Source organism: Vicugna pacos, chromosome 1 (assembly GCF_048564905.1).
Source record: "Vicugna pacos chromosome 1, VicPac4, whole genome shotgun sequence".
Classification (NCBI taxonomy): domain Eukaryota; kingdom Metazoa; phylum Chordata; class Mammalia; order Artiodactyla; family Camelidae; genus Vicugna; species Vicugna pacos.
In genome coordinates, this window is record NC_132987.1 from 54,440,119 (window position 1) to 54,453,127 (window position 13,009).

The following is a 13,009-nucleotide window of genomic DNA, read 5'->3' on the forward strand; positions in this document are numbered from 1 at the left end:
AAATCCTGTAGTCCAGGCAGCTAGAAAATTCCTATGGTTCAAAGCTAAGAAATACATTTTTTAAAAAGATATTAAAAAAAAAAAACTCCAGGATTGATGAAAAACACTTTAAACTGAATTTTGATTTGTGGTCTTCTGAAAAGTTGTGGGATACAGCTAAAGCAGAAGTTGGTTAGGGAGCTCAAATAATTGTCTCAACCAGGATATTTTGGGGGGTAAAAGGGTAAGCTATTAGCAATTACTTTCATAAACCATAAACAACCCAGGAAAAACTCAATGTGTGGTCACCCCAGCCTTAGGAAAATTTTTCTTTGGCTGTATGTTTGTTAGATTTTTTCCTTTATAATATGGGCAAATCATCCAACCAAATAAGTTAGAAAAACAGAATAAACTGAAAGAAAATAGAATAAAATATTTCAGTAGGATCAGAAATCAATGAAAATAGAAAACATCCAATACTATACATCAACAATACTTCAATAAAATTAAAAAAAACCTCCAGTAGAAAGAATGAGCAAAGCCAGTTAATCACTCGTCTTTTCAACAAAGTATCTGCTAAGACTAAGATGGTCTAGATAAAAAGCATCAAATGAAAAAGGGATAAACAGATGCTATAGAGGATTTTAAAAGGACATTATGAACAGCTTTATGCCAATTACTTTTTTTAAGGTTTATTTTTGGAGGGGCTGGGGATTGAACCTACGACCTCGTGCATGCTAAGCACACACTCTACCACTGAGTTATATAACCTCTTAATTTTAAAACTCACAGAACAGAAAAACTGCCCCCCCTAATTTCATTAAATTTACTCAACTAAATAGAAATCCAGAGCAAGACCATAAAAGATGAAGATGCTGAACCAATAATTAAAAATCTTCCCACAAAGAAAATATCAGGCCCAAATGGTTTCACTGGTCAATTTTTCCAAAAATTCAAGGAATGAAAAACCTAATTTCACATGAGCTATTCCAGAATATATAGAAAGGATACCCTCTACACATTTGAGTATAACCTCAATGTTAAAAACCCAACAAGGACAATGTGAGAAGGAAAAATTACATGTTCTCAATCATAAATACAGATGCCAAAGTCCTAAATATATATTGGAAAAACTAGCCCAAGAATGTAATGTATAAATGATAAACCCAAGTTGTTATGTATTATCACAAGAATATGAGGTTGGTTTCATAGAAATCAATGTAATTCACCACACTGAAAAATGGAAGAGTATTTGTTTGATCCTCTCAATAGAGGCAGAAGAAGTGTCTGGTGAGATTCAACATGCATAAATATAAAAGCATCTTAGTACACTAAGGGGTAGAAGGAAATTTCCTCTAGCTTGATTAAAAAGGTAACAAGAAAATCTATAGTAAACATGAAGTACAGAAAACAAGTCCTCTTAAGATTCAGAACCAAAAAAGCCCATACTCTAGCCATTAGAAGTACATTATTCAGTCTGTCAAAGAAAGTTCCATTAAGCATCTATGAAACTCAGTTTCAGATCCCACAGTGAATTTGTGCTGCTGTATATAACATGCTGTTAACAGGAGTTCATGGAGAAGGGACAGGATGCGTCAGACTTCATTGATGGCTAAGCTATAAATGTGACTCACAGTCAAGTTCTTCCCTCTCTAAAAACTACAAAATGTGAAAGACAAAAATGAACAGCAATTTATTAGGGATAAACTTTAAGAGAGGAAGTAGAAGCAAGAGGAAAAACTTGAGTATATTAAATCTCTCAATCTATCTAGCATCTTTAGGGAATAAGTAGTTTTCAATTAAATCACAATTCCAGAAAACATAAGCTCATCCCTGAAGTTTTGATCACAATCCCTGAGAAAGAGAACCTTCTCAAATAGGTCACTGACTCTTTTAGATGGTGCGGCACACAACCAAGCCTTTCTTGACTCTGGGGACTTGGTTCTGACCCACAATTCCAGGGTGATAGCCTATCATGATACTGATGCTCTAAGGAAGCATCAAGAAGTAGAGGATTTTTCTGCCATCAAGGGTATCTTACATGTTGTCCTTTCTTAAGTTTTTGCTTCTTGGTGCCACACAAATGAGAGAGCAATGTATTCCAAAATTCTTAGATGATGCATTTCTTAGCGGAGCCCCTTCAGATGAAGTGTGGGAACTCAACTTGAGATGGTATAACAAATGGAATAGTAAAGACAAAAACATATCTGGCCAGTACTATGGGCATAATATAGGAAGATTCTCTAAGCTCCTTACCCAGCACATGTAAACAGCATAAACAGCACAATGAAAAATCTCGTGAGATTGGGAAGGCATGAAAAGCACTCCTCCTCATCACGGAGCAGCTGGTCTTGAAGGATAAATGGAACATGTCTGAACATGCCAAATCACATGGTTTTTTTTCCCTCCTTGGAGTTGGGGGGAAATCACAAATATGTCACAGCTTTCAAACACAATATTTACCTTCTAAAAATAAATTGAGTTGTGAAGAATTATACTAAGATTATACCAAACGTTAAGAATGTACTTTTGACTAGATTATGTCTTAGTTGTTTAACGTATAATCTTAGCAAACTACTACTATCAAACAGATGTTGAAGACAAGCTATTGGGCTAAATGTGGTCTAAAGGGGATCTAAATCATGATTTTTTAAACCTCAGAGTTTGCTCTATTTCTTCAACTGAAGAAGTAAGGCACTCTGAGCAAAACAAAAAAAGATAGGTGTTACAACATGGGTTTAGATAAGTGATGCAGGAATTAAGTAGGCTTTTGTAGTTTTAAGAGATGGATAAAGTTCTGGCAGTTTAGGAGATAGAGATGGATAAAATTCAAGGTCAAAATGGATTTCTCAAGGTCCTTTACTCAGCTCTTAGTGGACATTAATGGTTGTTAGCAAACCAACCCCCCCATCAAAGCATAACCAGAATGGTGTACTTATATGTTAATGTTTGGTTTCTAAATGTAGGACCCTGTATTTGGCTATGTGACCTTTTGATAGTCCTTTAGACACTCTGAGGTCTGATTTTTCTTTAAAATAGGGTTTTTTTTTTTAAATTCCGCCTTGATTACAGAGCTGTTTAAAAAGCTCAAATAAGACAGTATTTCCTTCTGTCCTGCAAAATACCACATTTTTGTTATGGGTTTAGTCTTGAAGAAATAGTCCCACCGATTTAAATAAAAAGTTAGCAAAGAACAAACTATAGTTACTAACAAAAGTAATCAACCCCACTTTCCACTTCTAGCAGGCATAAGTTTTTAAGTGTGATTATTAAGCTTGTTAGCATACATGACTGCAATTCCTACTACTTTTAGAAAATCAGAACAGGGATTTTAGTTCGTCTCATTTTCTATGTGCCATCCAGTATCTACAAGCAAAATCACTTGTCATGTTTTTGATTTTGCATCCCAGATACCACATTATCTCAATAATGGACAAGGGCAATAAGAACAAAATTCAGAGTACTGGGTGCTTGATGCTTAAAAAACAGGTGGGTTGGAATTAGAATAGGTATGGGGGTAGAAGAGAGCAGAGTCATTTCTTAAACGTGTGACAATAATATTTCCAGTTCCTGTCCCAGACCCACAACATGATTTCTGGGATGGAGCGAGAAATCTGCATTTAACCCTCTACAGAGACTTGTGTGCACTCACAGCTGTGAGACTACAGTCCCTCCTGCAGAAGCCTGAGCTCCCAGTCTTGTTTTTCTTTCATCCATTCAGGTGTCTGCAGGACACTCTGCCCTTCCTCCAGTCTCTCAAGGATCTCTGTATCACCTACCTCATGTGTGTGAGGTCTTGTCATTTCAAACCCATTGTTCCTAAAGGCAGAGGGTAACCAGGGGAAGTAAGTGTGAGATGGAAAAGCTGAGTTCAGGGAGGAATCATTCCCCCAAAAAATACCTACTTTCTGGTTCCTGCCTTTGGACACCTGAGGACAGACACCCTAAATCTTAGGGATCAAACGTCCTCGTTTTGGGAGGAGGCTGGGTTGCCTGGAGACACACCTACTTCATCACTGAGACAGGCTGTCTGCCAGGGCTTCAAGAGGACAAATAACCACCAGCAAAATTAGGGTATTTCTCCCCCAGTTCAGTTGACCATTGACATTTGTTTACCCAAGCCCCCTGGATAAGAAACATACTGGGGGGATATATGAATAAAAGAGATTTAACACAAAGTTAATCTTTCTCTACGTGTGATATAACAAATACAAAGTTTGCTTATTATTTCAAATATTGCATGTATACCCCACCCCAACCCTGCTCCTCCATTAATAATCCCTTCAGAAAATCAGAACGGTCGTTTAAAAACACAAAACCAAAAAAATTATCAAAATAAAAATGGTATCCTGGCCTGAGTTCACAAACTGGCAGGCCTGCGGGATGACTTTGCCCACAGAGAGGTTTTGTTTAGTCTGCAAAGTGTTACTGCTGTTTTCAATTTGAATTAGTGGCTGACTAAGAAAAACAAAATCAAACCTAGAATTTCTACAGAAAAATCCAAATTCCCAAATTCTCTTGAAAAAGTACAAGACTGTTAATAGAAGGTATTAGCCACCACAAAGCTTTTGCTTGTTATCTCCTTCCGCTGAGCTCCCTGTCGAAACGGAGGCCTACCACTGAGCCAGCCCCCCAGCCAACACTCTGTCCTCAGGCCGTGTGTACCGTTGGCGTTCGTGGCCCCTGGCCTCATCAGGAGAATAGACACTAACCAGCCAAATTGTGTAGTTCTTTATGGTGACTTTTACAACAAAAGGGGAAGGGAATTGGAACCTGACAAGAGTGCTTACTTTTTTTTCCCCTGCATTTCATCTAGAAATAAAGAAAATGACCTCCAATTAAATACTAGCAGGCGTCTGGGTTGGACCAGCCAGGGGAAGATACACTCATATGTCCTTCCTCTCCTGTACTCCTCCCCCACACCCACCAATGCAGAGCAAGCAAGACAGGACAAACAACGGTCACCATCCTGCGGCCCTTGGTAACCACAGACAACTACCGCCTACGTTATCTCCTCCTCCCAGAGAGACTTGAAATAAAAAAGACAGGCCCTCAAAACATCCTCTATAAAGGGAGGCCACAAGCATCCAAAACTTTAGAATACTACAGATAATGGATTTTGAAGGCTGGGACCTAGGAGGTTAAGTTTGGGGTTTGCAGAATAAGTTCCCTTTATGCTTTAGTCTTTCTGAGATTGAATGACTCTGAATAAGTTTCTCCTGATGCCTCAATTTCCTTAAGAATGTAGAACTACCTGGAGTGAAACAAATCTCTCTATGAAAAGTGGAAAATTATAAATGAGGTCCTTAACTGATCCCCTGTTGTGACAATGTGTTAAACTCAAAGGCGTAGTAATACCTCATAACTCGGCCATCTTCCCTAATACATAAGATGGCAATAAAGTATTTATGGGTACCATAAAGCAAGGCATAGTTCTAGCAGGCAGTATCCAGTGAGGAGCCAGGAAACCTGCCCTCAGTGAGGGTCAACAGGTTGTGTGTCCCGAGGAAGCCCCTCCTCCTTTACCTCTACAATGCGAGGACAGTGCTAAATATTTCTCCCAACATATTTCGCAAAGATGTTGTAATGTCTATAAACCATTTGCAGTACCCCAGGAACCGGGTGACAGATAAACAGGTCATATTCGTATTAGTAGTCTTACCTCACAAGATGCCTCCATGGAATGGGAACTTTAAAGATACCTGGTGAGTATGACTAACTGCTTCCCCTTCTCCCTGTGAGGTAAAGGGGGCAGGATGGAGGTGGTAGAAGCAGCCCAGATCGGCACCCACCTCTGTTCTGATGGATACTGGTTTTCAGGCATCATCTTTGGCATCTGCAGGGGCTGATGTGGCGGCCGGGGAACTGCAAAGGTTTGCTGCTGTGGTCCAGGCTCTGGAAGCGAATGAGGGGCGGGGGCAGGGCCCACACCTTGTACTGGGCCAGCTGCAGGGGCATGTGCCGAGGTGGGCAGCGATGCCTGCGGTGGGGGAAATAGGGAACTCTGGGAGGGTGACAGTGGGGTGGTAGGAGGGGTTAATGGCTTGAACCCCGAGGGAGGCTTCCTATCATAGGCACTGTAAACAGAAAAAGAGAAGGAACCATTAAGCTGCAATGAAGCCATTAGCATGGTCACCCGGTCCAGCAGAACGCTAGGTTGCAGCCCACGGTTGCCAGGAAATGACAGCATTAACATAGTTAAATCGCTGGCAGCCCCGAGGGAATATTTGTACCTCTGAAAAGTGACAAACACACTGCGTCACAGGGACTTGTTTAACACTTCGAGTGATTCTTCTCAAAGATAATTTTAGCCTCTGCTTCCGGTTTCTTTTTTCCCCTTTTCTAAAAGAATTCTCCACGTATGCATGTGAGGAGGTGGACGAGGGGAGAACTTATGCCTTGGGAGGAGTTTTCTAGCCCCCCTCTTCCAAGTATTCCAGGGTTCCCAGGAATAAGAATCTCTGTTAAAGATAAATTTCTGCTGTAACTCCACTTGAATTAACAGCTCTGCTCCTCCCCCTTTCAGGCAGATCTATGTTTGTCTTCTAGAGCAAAGAATGATTTAAAATTAAAGCTTCTTCCTGGGGCCTGGATATTCTTAAGTAAAGGGCACAAGCATGGGGACTTTTTCATATATTCCGATTTGAAGATTACTTCTTTGGTGCTTAAAGTTCACATTAACATATGATAGACATGAAGAAGTATATATTCCCTCCCTCGAAGCCATAGATCAACTATCCCAGCATTCGAGGTTCTTCCCCTTAGGAGGGCTCAGTACCCCCATGAACTCAGTTCCCCTGTGGGGCTGATTTAACAGTTTTGCATTTTATGTGCAGCACAAGAGCCCCATTTGGCCTGGCTCACGCCTAGAGGATCACGACACTGCCCCGAGAGACAGGGTGCGCTCCCCTAAGTGTCTGCCGAATAATACTTGAAACAAGCAGTGTGACGGCCGCTTTCTGGCCAGCCTTTCCCTGGCTCCACTTACCAATAGTTGTAGAGGCACTTTTCTCCATAATTAGCACCGAGAGCCTGCTCATGGCTGCAGGACGACAGCTCAGAGGAGGGGCTGTGCAGCTCCCGTTTGATCTTGGTTGGAGGTGGGGCATGAAGCACCACTGAAATCAGAAGAGGGATGAGGGAGGAACAGAGAGAGGACAGCTGGTTAACAGGGAGCACAATGCTTCCTTCTGCAAACCCTATACTAGCTGATTGTTCTTGGAACCCGTGTCAAGTCACATGCCAGAGAAAGCCTAACACACACAGCCTTCCATCTAAAACCAGTGAAGAGATTTTTAAAGTCAGAAATCATCATCTGACACTTTCAACTAGCCAAGTCTTTTTGTCTAAGTTCCTTTGGTATTGGGTCTGCTTCCCAGAGGCTCTGAAGCCCTTAAAAATCCTATGGGTGATGCTTCTTCAAGAAAAATGCAGGTGTGACAGAATACCAAGGGTTGTAGATGAGAAGAATTTTGCTTTTGAAAAGTACAAAACAGCCCAAAATATACTGGTGGGCATTACGTATTAGCTTATCAAAGGCTTAAAATTGCTCTGGCAAATACATTCCTTATTCAGAGGTAGATCTACAACATTAAATACATGACTTAAAACATAACTCCTTAAAAGTCCTTCCTCCAGCAACTCTACGTATTAGCTCTGAATAAGAAATACTCGACTTTGGGGCATTTCAAAAATCTTAAAAGCAGAGGAAAACAACAATGGACGGAACCACAACCTGGGAGAGGCTAAACCGCACAGGAGGAGGCCTGGAAACCTCCGTGCTCTTGTCTGCTCTGCCTTTCCTAATGCCCAAGCAGGAAAGGCAGGCTTTCCCAACCAACCCTTTTCCAGATGGTGCCAATTACTTTTCCTAAATCGATGAACTAGTACACAGAGCTGTTGTTTTACATTTGGAAGTCAGCTGCACATTCCATATGTGATTCTGAAAGGCAAGGTAGTAAGAGCTTTTCAAGTCAAGGTGACTTACACGCAGTGGCAAAACCAAACAGAACCAAACCAGGTTTGCCCTTCCTGTCTCATCTAGGAGCTAACTCATTTTAGAGACGGTGCTTTATCCCAAGCAGAAGGACAAACTCTAAATAGGCTGTACTACGAGGGCTGTCTTCCAGCGATGGGTTAGAACCGCCACTCCGTCCAGCTACCTGGGAGGGGAGGGAGGGAATGAGTTAAGCTTTCCTGCCAGCCACTTTCCACTGGATCAGAGTTGTCACTAACTGTGGCTAGTGCTCTGGGGACCCACTAAATTTTCTGTTCCACTCAGTGTTTACTCCTAAGCCACTTTCAGGAGCTTGATTTTCTTAGTGATTATCATTTTGCTGATTCTACCTAATATAATCTCTTTTCTGTCTAATAAGATGGAACAATCTTCCCCACCAACTGGTTCCTCAGGTGTCTCCTCCAACCCCAGACTCCGGACTCAGAAGTGAACAAATGAGATGGAAGACTTGATCACAGACGACAAGTTTGTAAAGCAAAGTCCTGCCAGTGACTGACTGGCAAGGACAGGTTTCCATAATTCCTTTCCAACACAATGCCAACTGCTTTTCCCAAACACACAGAATAAGTTCAGAGCGGGCAGATTATATTTAGAAATCATTAGAGTCTCTCTCATGATTTTTTGATGGTAACATCACGGCAGCCAACCCTCAATTGCTATAAAGTGTTTCCAGACATTCAGACACAGAAGATCGCTACACTTGTTGTTGTTATAATGTTGTCAGTAAACGAGCAGGGAGAATCACACAACGTGACACAGAAAACCATTCCTCCATACTCCGTGCGTTCTCAGCACTGCCCCTCTGTCACTGCCTTTCCTCTTACCAGTCTCCTGCCATTAAGGTTTTGGCAAAATAATGAGGAAACGTGGTGATACCCCAATGCAAACTGAAGTTACATGTCCTGGAAAAGTCCACTTTTCTTACTTTATCTAAGGAAACTCATTTATAGTTGTTTTACCTAAGTTTAGAGAGTAAACAGTTATGGCATTATTCAGTTGTTCTCATTTCCAGTTTTAGAAATGTTTTGACATTTTCACAGTATTTTATAAAAGTTATCAGTTCTTCTGACAAGACTAATACCGGAGGGTAAACCAAAGATTCCCAGAAAGAAAACTTTTATAATGGCTTCAGGATGGCATATACCCATTTGGAAAGAGAATCTAAACTTTTGGCTAACTCTGATGTCATGATTTTCTTCAAACCTACACAGTATTCTTAGTGTGTACCATACCATTTTGGCTCTAAATTATATGGTATCTTCTACCATACCAAACTGTCCTATACTTGGAATCATATGTTCTCTACCCAAAGGAGGAGTTCAAGAAACATCTGATATGTGCTATGATCTGAATGTGTGTGTCCCCCCACTCCCGCCCCCAAATTCATATGCTGAAATCCTAGTGCCCAATGTGATGGTATCAGGAGGGGCCTTTGGAGTGATTAAATCATGAGGGAAGAGCTACCTGAGGACCCAACAAGAAGTCTGTGGCCTGGAGGAGAGCCCTCACCTGACCGGGCTGGCATGCTAATCTTGAACTTCTAGTGTCTACAAGAGTGAGAAATAAATTTAATAGCTATCCAGTCTGTGGTATTGCAGCAGCCTGAAAAGATTAAGACAATAAGTGATCAGATTGTTTGCAATTAATTCTTACCTTGAAGGCAGGGACTACATCTACCCTTCAAGGAGAGGTACAATGTTAGTTATAAATAGTTTTTCCCTCAGGGCAGGAAGGAGAGAGAGGAGGGTGGAACATGGCAGGAATGAGAATTGGGAGGTTGACAAATGACAGGAAAGCCATCTGGGGCCCTGTGAGGGCTAAGGAAGAAGGCTCAGCTCTCCAAAGGGACTGTTGGGCCAGAAGATGTATGAAGGAGCCTGTCTGGGGTACGCGTGAGTTAGGGATAGTGGTGTGTCTTCAGCAGGAACTTAGGAGCCTAAGGAATGGTTCCTGCTTTCAGTCTGTTCCCTCTCTGTAAAATGAGATATGTGATGCTGCCTTGAGAAGTAAAAAAAATGGCCCAGCACCTTGCAGATGGTGCTATGATGTTGTCTAATTATACACTGTGCTTTCAAAAATAGAGTATTTACCTTCACACAGGCGACTTACTAAACAAAGACAGAGACCTACGACTAAAAAGCCTGGCAACAAATTGCAATTTAAAAAGGAGCATGAACTCCTGAGGAAGTTTGAAGAGAACTATTTGAGTTGGTAAAATCAAATTTCCTAATTATAGAAAATGTTTAAGCTCAGTAATAGAGGATGGGCCCTGACAACAGTTCCTGGTGAATATGGACCACCCTTCTTGTTGAAGAGATTTCTTTCCTGCATTCAACCATTCATCTATCCATCCATTCATTCATTCACTGAGCATCTTTTATGGGTCAGGCATGCTGGAAGTGCTGGGGATATGATGGTGAACAAAACAGACATGGTCCTTTCCTCAAGGCATGCATAGTTTAGTGAGGGATCTGACTTTTAGCATCTTCCCTAGATGCAATTAGAGTTGGACTAGGGCCTCACAGTCCACTTAATTCAGGCCCTTGCATTTATAGATAAGAACTGTGAGGCCCAAAGGAGTTAAAGGAACTGCACAAGGTCTTGGAGCTGCTGCTACTGGAGGGGAAAGGAGGCAAGAACCCCCTCACTGTCATTTCAGTAATCTGCCACACTGACAGGAATGGGAGACTCTGCACTTACCCACTTGGCACATCACAAATGAAGGACAGAAACCTTTTATTCAACTAAAACAACAAAAATACATCATACCTGGTTGAGAAAAAAAAATGCTCTAGGACAAAGGAACAATGGATAAGAACTAATACCGCTGGAAAAGGATGAGGTAGACAGATCAAGAAAGAGGCAGCCAGACAGGCTCCTTATCATTTGCTTTAGCCAGTTTGCTTACATACATCACTTTATTCAGTCTTCCCAACTCAGTGAGAAGCCTACTTCCACTGTCTCCACTCGCTTTTAGAGATGAGAAAACCAAGGCTCAGAAAGGTAGGTAATGCGCCATTGTCTCACAGCTGTAAGTGGGCAGGAGTCCTGCTACACAGGCATTAGTCATTCCATCATACTGCCTCCCAGAGGGAATCTGAGAGACTAAATCAAAAAGATTAAAAGAAACAGGGAAAGAGAAAAGAGATGGAGAAAGATGACAACACCAGGGAAGAGGAAGGAGGGACACTGCTTGCAATTCTTAGGGTCTGTATCCTCATGCTGACTGCGCTCTCCAGCTGGAAGCACACCGGATGCACCTGAATCCACTCCAGGACTTACACCCTCCCCTAACTCCAGGCCACCAAAATGCCCAGGATCCCTCCCTCACCCCTACTGGAAACTAATATCTGGACTCCAGCAGCCTCTAACTTACAATCCTTGCCTCCCATTCTAGTATTCCATCTAAAAGATCTCCTTTCTTCTATTGTCCAGCTGACAAATCTGCTCATTTAAACAGATGCAGGCACTCTGGAAGACCTGGCGTCTACAGCCAGTCACTGATCAGCCAGATGCCACGCTGTTGCCATGGATTCCATCTTGCGCCCCAAGTCCCTTGCCCCTTATGAAACTGCTTCTTGACAGTTCCCTCTTAAAGCCACTTCTGAGGCAAGAACACTCTGAGCTGTCTGGACCCCTACCTGACTGCAAGAACTCTGTTAAGGATCCATGCACAAACATTTACGAGAGTCTCTGCCTGTCAGGGGTAGGAAAGACAAGGGTGGGTGGCTGACAAGATTTAAGTCCACATCTGGGGGGCACGCACTACCAACTATAATGCATTGCTTTGCAGCCCACCATAACACCACTTAAAATTTAGATATGATGGTCACAAATCAACCAACTTAGCTTCATAGTTGCTTTTCCTTCTAGGGAACTTCTTGGAAGATTCTATCTGACATAGTGATCAAAAATCAGGCCTGATCATAGCTAATGCAGTAAGTCAAGAAAAATAAAAGGATTAGAAAGGAAAAATATAAGTCATTATTCACAGATGCCCTGGTTGGATACACAGAAAATATAAAGTATTCACAAAGTATAAGAATCAATAAGCTAATTTACCAAGATCATTGGCTACAAGGCTAATATATAAAAATAACTATTTCTATATACAGTAACAAAACCAAGGTGAAATTTTAAATGCACTTACAATAGCAACAGATAACATCAAATACCTAGAACACAACTAATAAATGACATGTAAGATACCTACACTGAAAAGTATAAAACACTGAGGAAAATCAAAGAACTCAATAAATGTTCATGGGTTGGAAACCTTGATATTATGGGGAAGGTATAGCTTAGTGGTAGAGCACATCCTTAGCATGAACACGGTCCTGGGTTCACTCCCCAGTACCTCCATTAGTTAATAACCTAATTACCCACCCCCAAAAAAGTAAACAAGATTAATCAATGGTGTTTAAAGTCTGGATGGAGGTTACTGCCGAGTCTGGGGGTAATGCCTGCTTAGGGGGCACAAGGAGCCTTCTCGTATTCTGGTAAGTTCTGGGTCTTGATCTAGATGTTTGTACAGTTTATGAAAATTTAGCAAGCTGTACTCCTATGATTGCTGTGTGTTATTTCAATTGTTTTTTTTTTTAAAGCAGCCTTGTCCTGGTCAAACAGCATCACTGAGTTAATACTTACTAAGATTTCTCATATTTTAGAAAATCTTTCTTCTGTGGTGGTATAGAAGCAGTTTTTCAAAGAAATAACCCAACTGTTTCAAAATAGAAAAAATAGACACACTGGCCCATTCAAGAGGAATAATAATAATTCCCTCTGCTGACAAAATCTGTTTCCTGCCCACAAGTACAGGCTTGTGGATTCTGTCCAAGGCATCTACCCCATGCCAGTGCTGGCACTCAGCTTCACTATTACAGCAGAGGATCAAAACAAAGGAAAACACTTTTGTTGAATGTTATGATGAGCGACAGTTTGATTCAAAAGGAATATTTTTTTTTCCAGAAAGACAAAACCACCTTATCTAATAAGCCTTTCCTTTGGTGCTTC

At 41.5% G+C, this 13,009-nt stretch overlaps 1 protein-coding gene across 3 annotated transcripts in view; it reads right to left on the bottom strand.

Annotated features, from left to right (window-relative positions):
* ETV5 (ETS variant transcription factor 5) overlaps positions 1-13,009 on the bottom strand; it is a 55,426-nt gene that overhangs the window by 22,309 nt on the left and 20,108 nt on the right. For 2 of the 3 annotated variants that reach the window (XM_006200999.4, XM_072962332.1), the window contains exons 6-7: positions 6,968-7,097; positions 5,772-6,056 (exon numbers count right to left, since the gene is read on the bottom strand). In XM_006200999.4, coding sequence (XP_006201061.1) covers positions 5,772-6,056; positions 6,968-7,097 — 415 coding nt within the window. The remainder of the gene's footprint in view (positions 1-5,771; positions 6,057-6,967; positions 7,098-13,009) is intronic. The other variant, XM_072962326.1, reaches the window with a different exon arrangement.